General features: G+C 41.2%; 2 protein-coding genes across 4 annotated transcripts in view; both read left to right on the plus strand.

Annotated features, from left to right (window-relative positions):
- The first annotated feature begins 3,506 nt into the window (after positions 1-3,506).
- Positions 3,507-13,464, plus strand: LOC121569755 (protein PET100 homolog, mitochondrial). The gene is made up of 4 exons (XM_041880929.1): positions 3,507-3,607; positions 11,956-12,042; positions 12,414-12,446; positions 12,790-13,464. Exons 1-4 carry the CDS (start codon positions 3,581-3,583, stop codon positions 12,883-12,885), a joined length of 243 nt encoding a protein of 80 aa, XP_041736863.1. The 5' UTR covers positions 3,507-3,580; the 3' UTR covers positions 12,886-13,464.
- LOC121569752 (syntaxin-binding protein 2) overlaps positions 3,532-19,390 on the plus strand; it is a 37,848-nt gene continuing 21,989 nt past the window's right edge. For 2 of the 3 annotated variants that reach the window (XM_041880923.2, XM_041880924.2), the window contains exons 1-10: positions 3,532-3,607; positions 14,619-14,648; positions 14,855-14,971; positions 15,256-16,790; positions 17,599-17,648; positions 17,786-17,867; positions 18,252-18,328; positions 18,486-18,561; positions 18,783-18,886; positions 19,035-19,183. In XM_041880923.2, the coding sequence (XP_041736857.2) occupies positions 16,754-16,790; positions 17,599-17,648; positions 17,786-17,867; positions 18,252-18,328; positions 18,486-18,561; positions 18,783-18,886; positions 19,035-19,183 (575 nt within the window). In that variant the 5' untranslated portion in view covers positions 3,532-3,607; positions 14,619-14,648; positions 14,855-14,971; positions 15,256-16,753. The remainder of the gene's footprint in view (positions 3,608-14,618; positions 14,649-14,854; positions 14,972-15,255; positions 16,791-17,598; positions 17,649-17,785; positions 17,868-18,251; positions 18,329-18,485; positions 18,562-18,782; positions 18,887-19,034; positions 19,184-19,390) is intronic. The other variant, XM_045221311.1, reaches the window with a different exon arrangement.

Below are 19,390 nucleotides of genomic sequence, written 5' to 3' on the forward strand. Positions count from 1 at the left end.
TTCTGCCTGGTGGTCAACCTGCCTATACTGTGCCCCTCTCCATTTCTCACTAGCTAGCTATGAAAGATCCAAGTGTTTGTGTTCTCGGAAGTATGGCAACTAATTAGTCTCCTCCGTTCCAAAAATACTGAATCGTAGGAGTCGATTCATCAATTATTCTGGAGTCAATTATCCACCACTAAGTCTTCATCGTTAACCGTTGGAAAATGGCAGCGAAAGGCAAGCGACAGCAGCAAAGTGCTGTATGGCAATCATTTGAGAAGTTAAATGAGAAAGAAATGCAAACTTTGCGAGGTACAGTAATGGTAGTACAGGTGCAATGCTTAACCATTTGAAAGGGACGCACTGTAAGACCCAAACCGTTGAAGGCAAACGTTAAGGAAAATTGTCAATTTTTCACATCCCAAATTAATATAGCCCTAACTTTCTCGCTCTCCTAATATTGTGAATATTTAGCATGCATTTTTCTTGAAATCATTTGTTACATCCTACTTTCGTTGCTAGGCTGAACAGTGGAGTGTTCACACATTTGACTTGATCAAAGGGGTTAGCCAAATTCTCCTTTTCTTTATCTAAATTCGACACCACTCCTGTCTTTCAAACCCCCTTGTGTTTACAGCACATTTTATTGGATTCTCCCTCACTATCTCCACTGCTTTTTGACACAAATCTGGATGCATTTGGTACCAGTGTAGGTAGATACGGATAGACATAAAAACACACTAACCTAAAAGCTTCATAAAAGCAATTCAACTTAACTAATAGTGGTAAACGCAATTGACTGTCAGAAAAGCTATGCAACAGAGAAAAAGAGGTGACAGTTCCGAGGGGTCCTGGTAAATAGAGTAGGCAAAATACCATCAAGTGGGGTTGTGTGTGTGTGTGTACTTAATGATACAAATATAAGGCCTGGGCAACATCAATATGTGAAACGCTTGTTCTGACCCTAATCAGAGGATACTGCCAAAGTCGAGAGTAATCAGCCAAAACGAAAGTACAGGGTCGACAACAGCAGCGAAGCTCATTGTCACGGAAAACACGGCTAAGTTACTGTACTTTGAAATACAACAACAAGGTTCACTATATGGCTGAGATTTCAGTCAAACAAAATATGACAATTCGGCTTGTTTCCTTACATCTGTTCTATAAAACGCCAACGTTTCTCCACTTCTCTTCAGACCACACAAAATGGCGACTGCAAGCAAGCGGCTTCAAGTTCTTATTCTAAATCCCAAACGCACGGGCTGTCAAATGCCTTTTCAAATGTTTTGTTACTATATTACTTTAGTGGCAACTGCATAAGTAAAGATGTCACGGTTTCGCCAAATCGAGCAAGAGAACACGGTTAAAACGTAGTCTCGTTAGGTATACAAAGAGTCCAATCCGAAGCAGCTAACGTTAGCTAGCAAGCTAAATTAACACTACAGTGGTGGATCCTTGGCGTAGTTACGAAATATTACCTACTTCAAATCCAGTTGAGGGAACGCAAATGGCGTTGTATGACCCATCACTTGTCATCATTGTCAAATTGACAGGCCAGCTATGTGAGAAGTAAACACGTTCATCCTTGTTAACATCTAAAAGTGACTTGTTACAAATCCAGCTAGTTAGCGAGCTTACGTTACAACAACTGAAACGTATGTGTTTTTTGCGTATCTTCTCATCTAGAATGTAAGCTAGTTAGGTAAAATATTTTCTGTACCAGTACTCCCAAAAGGTTCGGTTGTCTCGCGCATCCCATCCAACACAACAAGCTGAGCTCATATTAAAACGTAACGTTAGTTGGCTTACTTACTAGCTAACTAATCAGCTAGTTGTCAAAATAATGTTGATGTTGTTAGCTGGCTAACAACTAGCCAAGTCAACGACCTATAGCAAGGTAGCTAGCTAGCTGGGCATCCTAGCAGGCTAGCTAATACTGTGATGATAGTTAGCTAGTTGATACAGTTAGCTTAGCTAACGTTAGTGTAAGGTGTTAAGAGGCCCGTGGAAATCCAAATTGAGTAGGTTGTGATGTAATCAAACAAGACTAGGGCATAACGTTAACACTGAATGGTTCGTTTTTTGTTAACTTAGTCAGAGATATTAGAAAAGGAATTAGTTAACGTTAGCTTGTTTAATTCCCGTGTCTCAGTAGCAGGCCTCCAGACGGCTCGATCCCTGTTGGCGCACGCTACGACGACCTCAAAAACGACGGAGTCCTTAGATTTGTGCTCAAGCAGGAGCTTCGTGTGAAATACATTACTTTATAAAGGCGTGCATTTACACAGTGTAAAAAAAAACAAATTCGTTTTACCTCGTTTATTCGGTTGTCAAGGTGCGCGGGATCTTTCTTTCCCAGGATCTAGAACAAACACCTATTGTCGTCGGTGACGTCATGCGCAGACAGAACGTGAAGTACGTAAGGCCGCGTGCACACAGGTTGCATCAATTTTAGTCTTCGCAATCACATGCGCTGCATCACAACAAAAATAATCACGCTACACATTATCAGCTTATTCAGTGGTTTATCTACTTCAGTTCCTGATACCACATGGCAAGGCAACGTAGAAGTGTTTACCCAAAAGGCTCAGACTTGTCTGTTTCCATCTACACGGGCACCTGCTCTCACCTGTGGCCAAAGCCAGGCCACTGCTTCTTTCGAGCTGGAATTTACATAACAATAGGTAACTGTGAACTTTAACATCAACTGTTTTGATTATGCAGAGGTGTTGATTCTTGCATCTATTTTAATACACGTACAGGTATTCTGGGATACTTGTAGATGTAAAACCTGAGCTGTCAAGAGGTAGAGGAATTCACTAATTGGGCAACCTTGCCTCACTTCTCTGTTGACTTCAAATCTAGGTGATGTACCATTGGCAAGTTTTACACAGCTAATACTTCCATTGTATAGAGTTGTTATTGCTTTAATAAAGACATCTCCAAATTAAAAGTGGGGGGTATCAAAAATATAATTATGGCTTACAGTATCAAAGGCCTTTTGGAAATCTAAAAACAAAATCATAGGGTCACCATCAAGTAATTCATTATATTCAACCATATCCAGCACTAATCTAATGTTGTTGGAAATGTGCCTCCCTTTCATAAAATTACACTGTGATTCACTAATAAGGCGAGTACCTTATAATCATTATTCAGAAGTGTGATCGGTCGCCAATTATCAATAAGCAAAGGGTCCTTGTGAGGCTCAGGTATAATGGTTAGCAGACCCTGCTTTAAGGAAGGGGGTACGTTTTCCTTTTGAATAGATTCATCATAAACTACCAGAAGAAACCCTCACTGTCAGCCCTATCTATGGAAACACAATTTCCCTAGTGTAACATAAAGGTGTATACACTACTACACAGTCGAAAAGCAGCATTGGTGGCAAAGTGGCACTGTCTGCAAACAATAGCTGTCTCTCTCCCCCATTGAAGTTGACATTTTAAAATGGTTAGGGTTGGGACGTCCCAAGGATTCTGAATAGCACTGACCATAAAGAAATGGGACTCTAGTCACTGATTGGATATTTTGTGAAATGACGTAACCGGAAAACCAGGAAGTACAGTGTGAAGGTTGGCGCAGCAACAGCGGCAAGATGGGGGTGAAAATAGAGGTGTTTCGTGTGAGTAAAATATGTTTGTTCAATCAAAATGACGTGATACAATGTATCGTTTGTAAATAATCCTAGCTGCAACAAGAAAAAAGACTGCAAACGCTCTGTAGTGGTAGATATAGCTACACGTAGATCATTACAGTAGCTAACTTGCTAGCTATCCAGCCAAGTGGGCACGTAACATCATCCTCGTCAACACTGATGTTATTTTAGGGGACACACTCTTTTCACGCCACTTCGATAGTGATTTTCGCTAACCCTAACCCTTTTCCTAACCTTAAACTCAGTCTCCTAACCTGCTACGTTAATTCTGCTAACCTGCTGTGTAAATTCTCCTAAATTAACCTGCTACGAAAAAGTAGGGCTGTCAAACGTTCAGGCTGCTGCACAGACACTATGGAGGCTCTAGTCTAGAGCACTGATTGACATAGAGTTGAAGCCGGAAGTTTACATACACTTAGGTTGGAGTCATTAAAACTCGTTTTTCAACCACTCCACACATTTCTTGTTAACAAACTATAGTTTTGCAAGTCGGTTAGGGATGTAGCTCAGTTGTTAGAGCATGGCGTTTGCAACGCCAGGGTTGTGTGTTCGATTCCCACGGGGGGCCAGTATGTAATAATGTATGCACTCACTAACTAACTGTAAGTCGCTCTGGATAAGAGCGTCTGCTAAATGACTAAAATGTACAAATGGTTAGGACATCTACTTTGATCATGACACAAGTAATTTTTCCAACAATTGTTTACAGACAGATTATTTCACTTATAATTCACTGTATCACAATTCCAATGGGTCAGAAGTTTACAAACATTAAGTTGACTGTGCCTTTAAACAGCTTGGAAAATTCCAGAAAATGATGTCATGGCTTTAGAAGCTTCTGATAGGCTAATTGACATCATTTGAATCAATTGGAGGTGTAAAACGAGTCCTATATCGACATTACCTGAAAGGCCGCTCAGCAAGGAAGAAGCCACTGCTCCAAAACCACCATAAAAAAGCCAGACTACGGTTTGCAACTGCACATGGGGACAAAGATCGTACTTTTTGGAGAAATGTCCTCTGGTCTGATTAAACAAAAATAGAACTGTTTGGCCATAATGACCATTGTTATGTTTGGAGGAAAAAGGGGAAGCTTGCAAGCTGAAGAACACCATCCCAACCGTGAAGCACAGGGGTGGCAGCATCATGCTGTGGGGGTGCTTTGCTACAGGAGGGACTGGTACATTTCACAAAATAGATTGCATCATGAGGAAGGAAAATTATGTGGATATATTGAAGCAACATCTCAAGACATCAGTCAGGAACTTAAAGCTTGGTCACAAATGGGTCTTCCAAATGGACAACGACCCCAAGCATACTTCCAAAGTTGTGACAAAATGGCTTAAGGACAACAAGTCAAGGTATTGGAGTGGCCATCACAAAGCCCTGACCTCAATCCTATAGAAAATGTGTGGGCAGAACTGAAAAAGCGTGTGCGAGCAAGGAGGCCTACAAACCTGACTCAGTTACACCAGCTCTGTCAGGAGGAATGGGCCAAAATTCACCCAACTTATTGTGGGAAGCTTGTGGAAGGCTACGCGAAACGTTTGACCCAAGTTAAACAATTTAAAGGCAATGCTACCAAATACTAATTGAGTGTATGTCAACTTCTGACACACTGGGAATGTGATGAAAGAAATAAAAGCTGAAATAAATCTTTCTCTCTACTATTATTCTGACATTTCACATTTTTAAAATAAAGTGGTGATCCTAACTGACCTAAGACAGGGAATCTTTACTAGGATTAAATGTCAGGAATTGTGAAAAACTGAGTTTAAATGTATTTGGCTAAGGTGTATGTAAACTTCCGACTTCTACAGTAGATGTCATTCTTGCAATAGTTTGAGTGGGCAACATACTATCATCTTAAATTAACATTGTTAGTCTACGCCTGTTGTTTACGAAGCTTGTGACAAGTAACATTTTTGAAAAATATATTTATATTTGAATTATATTGCAATATAAAATTATTGTATATTGTGCTAATTTCCCTAATGTGGACAGTTTGTTACTACTTTACACAAGCTTGCATTTTCACCACTTTACGTTTTTGGAATTACACATCCTTCTTGCCTCAGATTGGTGATGTTAGTATAACATTTTATAGTCAATGATTACATAAGATTGATTGCTTAAAGGTGCAATATGCAGAAATCGCTCTGCCATTTCCTGGTTGCTAAAATTCTAATAGTTTGCCTTTTATTTCAGTTTGTGACAAAACAATCAATGTAGAGAATCATTCTACCATCTAAACCGCTGTTTTCAATAGCTGGTGTACAAAAATGAAACGTAAGAACTGGAAGCATAGAAATAGTGCACATAGAACAGATCTACCGCTTCTTATACCTGCGTTCAATGAGTGAGAGATCTATAACTCACAATTCTATGTTAATTTGGTAGGGTCCCGCAATAAGTTACATATTGCAGCTTTAAAACAGATCAGTATCTTTGGTTTTGTACCATTTTGATTTTGTTATGTAAAATTCGGTGCGGTCTCTATAAAAGTCGCAGGCCACAAACCAATACATGGATTTGACAGTCAAACTTAAATAGCAACCAACCATTGTCACTGTTGATATCCTATGCCGTGTCGTGATTCATTTAAGTTAACAGAAAAAGTGGTCTGTTCCCTTTTCTGTCATGGCAGCCTCCCGAAATCAACATCCGACACTCCAAAATATAGATATAAGCCTTCTACAAGTTCTCATCTAACCAACCATGTACAGGTTATTCCAAGTTTCCATGTAGCCTTTGAATATTGTTAGTTTAAACAGCGCTACACCCCAACGTTTGCCCCCTGTTTTATTTATTTCAGCGTGATATCGATGGAAGTGATTAACCAAAAATTGTTACGTTACACTTACCATGTTGGCCACCCACTTGACTCAAAATGCAACACTTCCAAATGTAGTTAGCTGTCTTCTACAAATTGTCATCTAACCAGCAGGGCAATAACCAGGGTTTGAGTTTTATTGAGGGGGGGTTATTTGAAAGTTGAAGCGCATTTACTGAATTTCTATACAATTAAACACATTTTAAAAATGCGATTTGGAGAACAGCAAAAACATTTGTGCACCGGGGCCTCCCACTCCTCTTTCTATTCTGGTTAGAGCCAGTTTGCGCTGTTCTGTGAAGGGAGTAGTACACAGCGTTGTATGAGATCTGCAGTTTCTTGACAATTTCTCGCATGGAATAGCCTTCATTTCTCAGAACAAGAATAGACTGACAAGTTTCAGAAGAAAGTTATTTGTTTCTGGCCATTTTGAGCCTGTAATTGAACCCACAATTGCTGATGTTCCAGATACTCAACTAGTCTCAAGAAGGCCAATTTTATTGCTTCTTTAATCAGCACAACAGTTTTCAGCGGTGCTAACATAATTGCAAAAGGGTTTTCTAATGATCAATTAGCCTTTTAAAATGATCAACTTGGATTAGCAAACACAACATGCCATTGGAACACAGGACTGATGGTTGCTGATAATGGGCATCTGTACGCCTATATAGATATTCCATAAAAAATCAGCAGTTTCCAGCTACAATAGCCATTTACAACTTTAACAATGTCTACACTGTATTTCTGATCAATTTGATGTTATTTTAATGGACAATAAAATTGCTTTTCTTTTGAAAAACAAGGACATTTGTAAGTGACCCCAAACTTTTGAACGGTTATATATATATCCAGCTGCGGAAAAAAATAAGAGGCCACTGCAAAATTATCAGTTTCTCTGTTTTTACTATTTATAGTTATGTGTTTGGGTAAAAATAACATTTTTGTTTTATTCTATAAACTACTGACAACATTTCTCCCAAATAGAAATATTGTCATTTTGAGCATTTATTTGCAGAAAATGATAACTGGTCAGACCTCGAATAATGCAAAGAAAATAAGTTCATGTTCATTTTTAAACAACACAATAGTAATGTTTTAACTTAGGAAAAGTTCTGAAAACAATATTTGGTGCAATAACCCTGATTTTCAATCACAGCTTTCATGCGTCTTGGCATGCTCTCCACCAGTCTTTCACATTGATGTTGGGTGACTTTATGCCACTCCTGGTGCAAAAATTCAAGCAGCTCGGCTTTGTTTGATGGCTTGTGACCATCCATCTTCCTCTTGATCACATTCCATGAGTTTTCAATGGGGTTCAGGTCTGGAGATTGGGCTGGCCATTACAGGGTCTTGATCTGGTGGTCCTCCATCCACACCTTGATTGACCTGGCTGTGTGGCATGGCGCATTGTCCTGCTGGAAAAACCAATCCTCAGAGTTGGGGAACAATGTCAGAGCAAAAGGCAACAAGTTTTCGTCCAGGACAACCTTGTACGTGGCTTGATTCATGCGTCCTTCACAAAGACAAATCTGCCCGATTCCAGCCTTGCTGAAGCAACCCCAGATCATCACCGATCCTCCACCAAATTTCACAGTGGGAGCGAGACACTGTGGCTTGCAGGCCTCTCCAGGTCTCCGTCTAACCATTAGACGACCAGGTGTTGGGCAAAGCTGAAAATTGGACTCGTCAGAGAAGATGACCTTACTCCAGTCCTCTACGGTCCAATCCTTATGGTCTTTTGCAAACCTCAGCCTGGCTCTTTGCTTCTCATTGATGAAGGGCTTTTTTCTAGCTTTGCACGACTTCAGCTCTGCCCCTAGGAGCCTGTTTCGAACCGTCCTCGCCATGCACTTCACCCCAGCTGCCGTTTGCCATTGTTTTTGTAGGTCACTTGATGTCATCCTACGGTTGTTGAGTGACATTCGAATGAGTTGGTGGTCATCCCGGTCAGTAGAGTCGTTTTCGCCCTCTGCCAGTCTGTTGCTTTGTTGTCTCCAATGTCTGCTGCTTGACCTTGTTCTTATGAACCGCCGTCTTTGACATTTTAAGGATGGAAGCAACCTGACGCTCACTGTATCCCTCTGCCAGTAAAGCCAGAATTGAACCCTTCTTTTCCTCACTCAAAACTTTCCTTTTCAACTCTTTTGGCATGGTCAATAGTTATTTTTTGATTAATATTACTTTTGAGGTACTATTAGCACTGTTTTTGCCATCCAGCTGGTCCTATTGCAAGAGGATAGTGATGACCACAGCAGTGGTTTTTATACTTTTCCTCGTTAAATAAGATTTGGTTCAGGTGATCACCTAATCAGTACCTAATTCAGTAGAATGAGGTGTGCCTGTGTTGGAATTCAACAGACACTGGAATGGAATGGCTGTCATACATGTAGAGATGCTGATTTAAGAAACATTTCTCTTTTAATTTTTTCCACAGCTGTATGTATGTGTGTGTGTGTGTGTGTGTGTGTGTGTGTATATGTATATACAGTGGGGAGAACAAGTATTTGATACACTGCCGATTTTGCAGGTTTTCCTACTTACAAAGCATGTAGAGGTCTGTAATTTTTATCATAGGTACACTTCAACTGTGAGAGACGGAATCTAAAACAAAAATCCAGAAAATCACATTGTATGATTTTAAAGTAATTAATTTGCATTTTATTGCATGACATAAGTATTTGATACATCAGAAAAGCAGAACTTAATATTTGGTACAGAAACCTTTGTTTGCAATTACAGAGATCATACGTTTCCTGTAGGTCTTGACCAGGTTTGCACACACTGCAGCAGGGATTTTGGCCCACTCCTCCATACAGACCGTCTCCAGATCCTTCAGGTTTCGGGGCTGTCACTGGGCAATACGGACTTTCAGCTCCCTCCAAAGATTTTCTATTGGGTTGAGGTCTGGAGACTGGCTAGGCCACTCCAGGACCTTGAGATGCTTCTTACGGAGCCACTCCTTAGTTGCCCTGGCTGTGTGTTTCGGGTCATTGTCATGCTGGAAGACCCAGCCACGACCCATCTTCAATGCTCTTATCTCACCGATAGTTTTATTGCGCAAAATGGTCTGCAGCATCTGGAGATGTGTGCAGCAAAAGTTCAACATTCACCTTCTGCTACCATTTCTGTCAAGCCATCTATGCATACAGTTTGATGCATACGTTCGATAAATCCAATGTATGCACCACACAGAATGCACTGCAACTGCCTCTCCAACACGAACGCAGCGTTCGATTGAAAATTAATGTACTTCTGGTGTACCAAAATGCAATGACGCTATCGGTGTGATCGAGGCGTCAGGCCAACATAGAGTTGTGAATGTGCTGCTAAAAAGGCAAATCCGGGGAACACAGGGTAACATAATGAACAAACCACTGTTCCACTCCTTCCCAAAGAGGCAGGCTGTATCAGAACTCAGTCAGATCAATATAAGCATTCTGAGCTTTGATCAACGCTGGGAGCAATATCTAGATGTTGACCCGTAAATAATTTTCTTTATTGTGTATATAAATATATTTTTCAAATTAGAAAAAATTACAGAGGTCCGGACCTCGGTGTCCTCATATGTAAACTGAACAAAAATATCAACGCAACATGCAACAATTTCAAAGATTTTACAGAGTTACAGTTCATATAAGGAAATCAGTCAATTGAAATAAATAAATTAGGCCCTAATCTGTGGATTTCACATGCCTGGGAATACAGATATGCAACTGTTGGTCACAGATACCTTTTTAAAAAAGGGGTGTGGATCAGAAAGCCAGTCAGTATCTGCTGTGACCACCATTTGCCTCATGCAGAGCGACACATCTCCTTCTTATAGAGTTGATCAGGCTGTTAATTGTGAAACACGCTGTCATACACGTCGATCCAGATCATCCTAAACATGCTCAGCGGGTGACATGTCTAGTGAGTATGCAGGCCATGGAAGAACTGGGACATTTTCAGCTTCCAGGAACTGTGTACAGATCCTTGAGACATGAGGTGATGGCGGCGGATGAATCTCGTCACGTTATCTCTGTGCATTCAAATTGCCATCGATAAAATGCAATTGTGTTCATTGTCCGTAGCTTATGCCTGCCCAAACCATAACCCCACTGCCACCAGGGGGCACTCTGTTCACAACGTTGACATCAGAAAACCGCTCGCCCACATGACTCCATACAAGCTGTCTGCCATCTGCCCAGTTCAGTTGAAACCGGGATTCATCCGTGAAGGGTGGCACAGTGGTCTAAGGCTGGTTCGAATCCAGGCTCTGTCGTAGCCGGCCGTGACCGGGAGACCCATGGGGCAGCGCACAATTGGCCCAGCGTCATCCAGGGTAGGGGAGGGAATGGCAGGCAGGGATGTGGCTCAGTTGGTAGAGCATGGAGTTTGCAACGCCAGGGTTGTGGGTTCGAAACACTTCTCCAGCGTGCCAGTGATCATCGAATGTGAGCATTTGCAGCAGGAAGGTGAGCGCCGTCTGGTAGCCATGACTGATGGAACTGCATTAACCCCCTGAAGTTGGTTATGACGCCGAACTGCAGTCAGGGCAAGACCATGGTGAGGACGAAGAGCATGCAAATGAGCTTCCTTGAGACGGTTTCTGACAGTTTGTGCAGAAATTCTTCAGTTGTGCAAACCCACAGTTTCATCAGCTGTCCGGGTGGCTGGTCTCAGACGATCCCGCAGGTGAAGAAGCCGGATGTGGAGGTCCTGTGCTGGCGTGGTTACACGTGGTCTGCATTTGTGAGGCCGGTTGTCATACTGCCAAATTCTCTAAAACAACATTGGTGGCTTATGGTAGAGAAATGAACATTTAATTCTCTGGCAACAGCTCTGGTGGACATTCCTGCAGTCAGCATGCCAATTGCACGCTCCCTAAAAAATTTAGACATCTGTGGCATTGTGTTGTGTGACACAGCTGCACATTTTAGAGTGGCCTTTTATTGTCAACAGCACAAGGTGCACCTGTGTAATGATCATACTGTTTAATCAGCTTCTTGATATGCCACACCTGTCAGATGGATGGATTATCTTGGCAAATGAGAAATGCTCACTAACAGGCAGTGGTGGAAAAAGTACTCAATTGTCATACTTGAGTAAAAGTAAAGATACCTTAATAGAAAATGACTCAAGTAAAAGTGAAACACACAGTAAAATACTACTTGAGTAAAAGTATTTTGGGGGGAGAGCTCAGACTGGGAAAAATTGTTTTGAATGGGCATACAACTCGGAATTGCAAGACGGAAACTCTTCTTGAGTTCCGACTTTCCAACCTGAAGATCACTAACGTCATGATTTGACGTCGTTTTTATCCTGAGGACCCAGTTGTCTTGAAAGCACCAACTGCCTGATTGTTGACTGATGACAGGAGTGGTAACTGATACACAAATCAATGTAGCGATCTATTATATTGACTATCATGTGACACGTCTAACAAAGAGATGGTAGTGACTTGATATAGTCGTTTATTTTGTCTGTATTCTTTTGTGATCAGATGATGCTGTATCTGTCCTTCCCTGTGACCATGTTCTGGATCTCCAACCAAGCAGAGTACTTTGAGGAATATATTGTGAAGAGAAAGGTTAGTGTTGTCTTATCTTGATTGGTTGATTGATTCATTTATTTTATTTCATGATTAAAAGTACATAGAACTAAGGTTGTTTCAGCCGGAGACAACAGTAGCTACATGCATAACAATTGTTGAGGCTAATACACAATAAAGCCCAACGGTTTATTAGGCTCTGGTTCATTCTTTCAGTGCATTAAACTTTGTTTAGGCTAAATGTTATTAGATTGTGTAGACAGTCTGAAAAGGTTGACAGTACGGTCTGGCAAACTAAAGCAAATTCTGACATTTTGTGTATGACCATATCGTAAGTAGTTTTTACCTGTTGTATGTTAATGTTAATCTTTCCTTTCCTCTTTCATGGTGATCTCTTCTACGACCTTCAGAGGGAGATTTTCCCACCCGATGAAAAGATGCATGTAAGTGTGTGAATAATGTAATGTTATTATGCAAACAGTTACATTTCTCTTGATTTAGGAACAATGAAGTATGACAAATATCAATGCCTACCAATAGTGACACTTTTGGAGGGTGAAGATTTGAGGTTAAAGGAATATCCCACTCCCAATACAATTTAACATAATATTTTGAGTGGAATATCCCTTTAAGAACTGTTTTGATTTGGTGGGGGATTGAAAGACTGGGGATGTTGTATTTGTTGTCAATGTCTCTGTCCTCATAATTGAAACTCTATAAATAGTTAAAAAAAATAACTGTTTTGATTGACAGTGGGAGATTATGACTGAATGATCTGTGTTACAGAGGAAAGAGCTGGAAGACTTCAAAGAGCGCATGCGAGACCGCAAGGAGCGGCGGCTACTGAAACGGATGGCCTTGGAGGAGGCAGAGAAGGAGTGAGGGGGACAGTGCAGATAGACAATTGGAGGAGGACGATGACCCCAATGCCCAATCAGCAGCCGGTTTTTTTCTACTTGTTGTTCCACAGGAGGGGGAGCAGTGTCACTGCCAGGCCCGAGGACTGGAACATGTGCTGTGTCACAAAAGGCACCCTATTACCTATTTAGTATACTACTTTGACCATGGCCCATAGGGCTCTGGTAAAACGTAGTGCACTGTATAGGAAAAAGGGTGCCATTTGGGGCTATACTAGACACCCTTTGGGAGGCTGTGCTTGAGGGGGACCTTCAAGTTACCCCTTTTGAACTGAAAAGTCTCACCGAAAAGCTTTTTATGAAATGCTTTATTTCACTGCAATCAAACTACAACTTCACTGTTGATGATCTGCTCTGCCATGGTGTTAATGTAAACCTTGGGTGTGTATGATTGTCTCATAAAAAAAGATGTGTGAATGAAATATTAGGACAGAATCATATGGCTTGGAATATTATTTATTTTTTATGATTTAGAATACATGTCTTTTGTACATGGATGTTTCAACACTGTCCTTCATTAAAGTGTAAATGTGTCTTTGCTGAACATCTTCAGTTTGTTTTGTGATGACTTACTTAGTTTGGAAGATGACCATTCTGGTACTTGCTGAAATCATCCAATGAGAACACAGATTTCCGTTTTCTGTCGTAAAACGTTTTGCTACAGTGTGCTCTAATAATCACAACCCTGCATGTAGACACCTACTGTATCTGCCCTCTAATAAGTCAAGTTGTATAGAGGCCTGTGGAGACGGGACAATGGAGGCTAGTTGGCGTTTGGCAGCTCTCCTGCATACATGCACAGTGCTCGGGAAATACTTCTGGACACACAACTTCTCTGTCTCCCTACTCTTGGATGAGCTGGGCAATGTGCCACGAGTCACGGGGTTGATTTTCTGCAAAGTTTGCTTGCTTGATGGCTCCTTTACTGAGGAATCTCCAAGGTGAGCATGGAGGGGTGTACAGCAGAAATATGGTGTTGTGTCACCAACTCTAGAGCGCAAGGGAGCTTGTAGTTGATTCTCAAGTCTTTACTCGATTCCTCATGTTCTCTCGCCTCCTGAAAATGGAAGCAAGGACAGCATTAGATTTGAAGAAAGACTTAAGATTCACCCACAGTTAGAGAAATACGATTTCAAGGTGTGTGTGTGTGTAACCCACGGACTGGAAGTTCTGTACAACTCAGTGCAATGGGGAAAGATGTTTGAATTTGAGTGCAGAACTGCAGTCAACAGCTTGTCTGGAGTCCTGGACAACTGCATGTGTAGACTGTCAGTTCGCAAGATTAGCTAATTTATCATAAATAAGAGTCTCTCCCTGGAAAACAGTGCAAGTGTGTCCCAAATGGCACCCTATTCCCTATATAGTGCACCAAATGGGGAATAGGGTGCCATTCAGGGTTGTGGGTTCGATTCCCATGGGGGGCCAGTATGAAAAATAAAAAATAAAATAATGTATCCACTCACTAACTGTAAGTCGCTCTGGATAAGAGCGTCTGCTAAATGACTAAAATGTAAAAATGATTTAGGATGCAGAAATGGCAATTGTTCCTAAGTGGAGTAAAATTAGATAAAATCTCCCATCTAGGTAAAACAGCATACATAAAATGAGACGTTTTTCAGTTCAGAATCTTATTCAAATGTGCTGAAGGAAAGATAAATTATGAAAAAGATTAAACAACCTGTTCTTCTCTTCATTCAGGACACAACGGGAGGAAAGTCATACCAAAAGGTACGTTTGAGAGGAGAATGGCCACATGTTCATGGGCAAGCTCCCAACATACAGCATAGTAGGGGCTTGCTTACACTTATCCAGACCCTTTAGATTGGCAGATATGGAAGGTATAGATGCCTGAGGGTTGTTTTTTCCGTAGTGCATCAGTTTTTCTCACACCTTCAGTAATAATATCTCCCCAATTTCCATGTTATTTGTATTAGGTGGGTTACGTCGAGCTCAACCTGTCTGAGTATGCAAGCTCTGGTTATGTGACCCGACACTGCCTCCTAGAGGGATATATGACCAAGGACAACAAGCTGGACAACTCCCTTCTCAAGGTCAGTCAATTTTTTAGGTCCAAATGGGACCCTACTCCCTTTATAGTGCACTCCTTTTGACCAGAGCCCCATAGGCCATGGTCAAAAGTAGTGCACTATAAAGGAGAATAGGAAAAGTAGACAGTCCTTAGACAGCACTGCTTAAGTCATAGTGAAAGAACAAAAAATGGGTGCTCTTAGAGAAATGTAAGTTTGCAGTTGATAAGTACATTTTGTGATAACAAAGTCTTGTAACAAAACCAATCCTGTAAAACATGTTTGTAACTTATTGGTTACCTGTACAGGTGGGCCTACAGATGCAGCTGCTTCAGGGAGACCCATGTTTCAGAGTGTGAGGATATTATTAATAGCATTGATCAACTATTATTCACTAATACGGTATTATGGATGTTATTGTACATAAACTACTACTATTCAACCATCTTTTCAGTTATATTAATTTCCCAACTTTGATTACAATATGCTGCCGATTATAGTCTTTGTCACTCTCCTGTTTGTGCTTTACTCAGTCCGACCCAGCATTCACTTCCAAACGGAACTTTGTCATCTGAGAATGTTGAGCAGCCCAGAGAAAGCACATCCAGTCACTCTGAGCCATGTATGTGTGACCAGCCAGGGTTTGGACCCGTGCTACAAGACTGTGTTAAGCTGCTGAGCTAAAGCCTAGGCATTAGCTCGGGAAGCTAACACAAATCTTTAGGTCTTAGACTTGTGTGGTTAACCTAACGACATCTGTTTAATATGCTTGTACTTATCAGGCAAACACACCAACTCACAGAGATGCACCAATTAACTATCCTCATCAAACTGCAACCACCAAAGAGCATTTGGCATTTGAAGTAAACCCCACAATGTATTTCCCTCAGGTTCAAATCAAATCATATTTTATTGGTCACATACACGTGTTTAGCAGACGTTATTGCGGGTGTAGTGAAATGCTCATCAGATGACACCCTGAGAAGGCAGCTGGCGATGAAGGGTGGGCTGCTGCTGCTGCTAGATGCCATGCCCAGTCAGAACCCAGAGGCGCAGGAGAGGGCCAGAGTTGCCGGTCAGTTGACTCGGGTCGGGAACACACGGGTGGATGCCCAGGAAGTGGTTGAAAATCTCTGTCTGGAGAGCTTGGGCTCAGTATTTGAGCTCCCTCCTCCCATGGTTGGTGCTTTGAACTTGATGCTGGTTTCAAGAACACAGATGAGTAAAAGCATGGCATACTACTCAATAGAGAATGCTAATGCTTAGTATCAATATCTATTACAGAAGCTGGACTTGCACTCTTTGTTGGTCAGGATGGCACCACAACCCTTGGTGTCACTCACATACAGAACCGGTAGCCTTTTGGAGATGGAGCTCAACTGATCCTTGAAATGTCATATGTTGATTCTAATGTAATGGAATTACGATTCTTAATTGGATTTCTAGTGATGTCCCACTCTGTCTCAACAGGGACTTCCATGCTGGAAGTTTAGAGAATGTCATCATAATGAAATAACTACGTAGAAATAAAGATGTTTGACACCCAAACCACAAGAAAATCTACCCTATATCAGAGACTTACTGTAAATGACAATGTTTTAATGCAAATGTACTCATGAAGAATATGAATAACACTTTAGTCAAATTGTAAATTCTTATTTACTTATTTATTTTGAGTGCATTTGAATGTACTTCTACACTTTTCTATCTTTGAAAAACTAAGCTGACATGACATAAGTGTTATGATGATTATGTTAGCCAGTTAAAAAGTTGCATGGAAAAAATCGACAACACGGAAGTGTCAAGATGGCACCAAGCAGACTGAAGGCGTTAGTCGGAGAGAGTAAGTGAAGAAACTTGTACATTTTATAACTCTCAAGTCTCTATTGTTCGACGTTCTGCAGTAGAAATCGTGCCTTTTTGATACCATCAAGCTTTTAGTTTGTTGTCACGAAAATTAAGAACAGAAAACATCCAAACAAACTACCTGGCTAGCTAGTGATACACATAGCCTTCGTCACTCAAGCAAGTTGCTTCCTTAGTTGTACTAGCAATGCCTGGCCATGGTAGATAGCTAGCTTTCATTAGGCTATTTAAATTAGAAATATAAAATGTGACTGGGAAGTGTATGCCTCATCACTAGTAGTAGTATTTCATGTAGGCTCTAAAACTCAAGTGTTTTGCCGACTTTATCATGGAAGCTATGATGTGAACAATTGGTCAAGTTGGGTGTAGCTAGTTAATTGTGGGCTGTCTTGTGATCAACCATGCATGTGAAGGAAGACAATGTGTACATACTACCTATGTAAATTCATGTTCCTTTGCCTTTTACTACCCAATTAGTTACTGTTTGACACTGGCTAACAAACTCCATCTGAAAAAACATAGATCAATTGGGTCAACTTTAAGAGATCTCTGTCAAATATGGAACCAGGAAAAAAACAGATTCCAGACCCTGTTGTCTATTTCCTTATTTTCTGCCTCTTGCCATCATTGTAATAAGAATTTGTTCTAAATTGACCCCCCAGGTCAAATAAAGGTAAAATAAACACCACTACTCATTCAAAATCTAAAATGTAACAGAGTTGTTGGACAAAGTTCAGTTTTTATACTGTAATATTTCATACTTCCTCTGTCTTTCATCGCTTAAGAAATCCTGAATGGAGTTATCAAAAGTGTGAAGAAGGATGGAGAATGGAAGGTATTGTAAAAAAATGTTAGCGTTGCTCTGAAAAGATCCAGGTCAAAATACGTAATGTCTGACTGTCAAATTGTCGATCGTAATAGCCTAAAGATCAATTGAATATTACTTGATAACGCCCATCTCTGTTTGTCCAGGTGCTCATTGTGGACCACATCAGCATGCGAATCCTGTCCTCCTGCTGCAAGATGTCAGATATCATGGCAGAGGGGGTGACTAGTAAGTGTTGGGATGGGATGGCCAGTGGGCTAAGGCTACTTGTATTTGTCAATAACTATTTATTATATCAAGGGACACCCCAGGCATCATTCTAAACTAGGACCAGAGTATACCTGGGTTCAAACAGTATTTGTTTTCTTTCGAATACTTAAGCTGCGCTCGACTGAGCTTGTCCGGTGCAATGGAATAAATAGTCCCAAAAGTACAAACCCAACCCCTCCCATCTGGCACTTGAGACAGGCTCAATTAAACGGTATTTGAAAGAAAGAACTAAATACTATTTGTATCCAGGTATGGGTCAGAGTATGAGAATGTGAGAGTCTGTGGAGGTGTTCTTCAGTTAGCATGTACAGTCCCTAATTGATCTTCCTTTTCCTCCCCCAGTTGTAGAGGACATCAACAAGCGCAGGGAGCCCATCTCCAGCCTGGAGGCCATTTATCTGATCTCCCCTTCAAAGAAGGTGAGAAGTGTGTTTCCCCTGCCGTTCCCCCTTTCACTATGTCATCAACTGCCATATCCTGTACTGCTGTAAAGCCATCTTACGCTCTTTGTCTTCTTCTTTTTCTCTCACCTGTGTGTGTGCGTGCGTGCGTGTGTGCGCGTGCGGATATTTTCAGTCGGTTCATGCTCTTATCAATGACTTCAAAGAGACGGCTTTCACCTACAAAGCGGCGCACATCTTCTTCACAGACAGTAAGACCATTTGTTTTAAAGTGTTATAGAACTTCATCAAAACTATACTCTTCCATTGTCTGATACAAAAAAAGTGGTGTTTTGTCATTTTGGTCATGTCTCTCTTGAAAGGAGATTCTAAATCTTAATGAGATTAACCTTGTAAAATGACTAAAAGCATGAATATCTTTTAAAATAATACAAAATAACAGTTGGTTTTGTGCCAATCACCTATCCTGCAGATTGCCCAGATGCTCTGTTTGCTGAGATTGGGATTTCCAGAGTTGCCAGAGTCATCAAGACTCTGAAGGAGATCAACGTGGCTTTCCTGCCGTACGAGTCCCAGGTGGGTACCTACCTACCTACAGCACCTTCTTCTGGTCCAATGGCCAAAAGTCCAGTGAAGTATCCAGTGAAAATGCCCAGTAATTGTAGTCTCTCTCTCTCTCTCTGTCTCTCTCCCTCACGCCCTTCCTCTCCCTTCTCTATTCTAGGTATTTTCCCTTGACGATCCCAGCTCCCTGCACTCGTTCTACAGTCCAGTTGGAGAGGGGAATAAAGACAGAATGATGGAGACTCTGGCAGAGCAGATCGCCACCCTCTGTGACACCCTGAAGGAGTACCCTGCCATCCGCTTCCGCAGGTACCTATACACACCATACCCTAACTTACAGACAGCTCTGATAAATACAGGCATGCAAGTGCTACCAGAAGTTTCTGAGTAAATATACTTTTAGTCCTCCAATAGTGGGCAACACCCCAAATGGATCTTTTTCAAAGCTCATCACACAGGTCTTACATACAGAGCCTGTCTTCAATGGTCTTTTTGCAGGTCTTTTTCTCTTGGGTA

Source organism: Coregonus clupeaformis, chromosome 7 (assembly GCF_020615455.1).
Source record: "Coregonus clupeaformis isolate EN_2021a chromosome 7, ASM2061545v1, whole genome shotgun sequence".
Classification (NCBI taxonomy): domain Eukaryota; kingdom Metazoa; phylum Chordata; class Actinopteri; order Salmoniformes; family Salmonidae; genus Coregonus; species Coregonus clupeaformis.

What these genes read in the sequence shown, in the direction of transcription:
- LOC121569755 (XM_041880929.1), top strand. Translation starts at nt 3,581, where the DNA reads ATGGGGGTGAAAATAGAGGTGTTTCGT. An exon ending in TGAAAATAGAGGTGTTTCGT is followed by an intron (nt 3,608 to 11,955) that starts GTGAGTAAAATA and finishes TTTTGTGATCAG; the next exon opens with ATGATGCTGTATCTGTCCTT. An exon ending in CACCCGATGAAAAGATGCAT is followed by an intron (nt 12,447 to 12,789) that starts GTAAGTGTGTGA and finishes TCTGTGTTACAG; the next exon opens with AGGAAAGAGCTGGAAGACTT.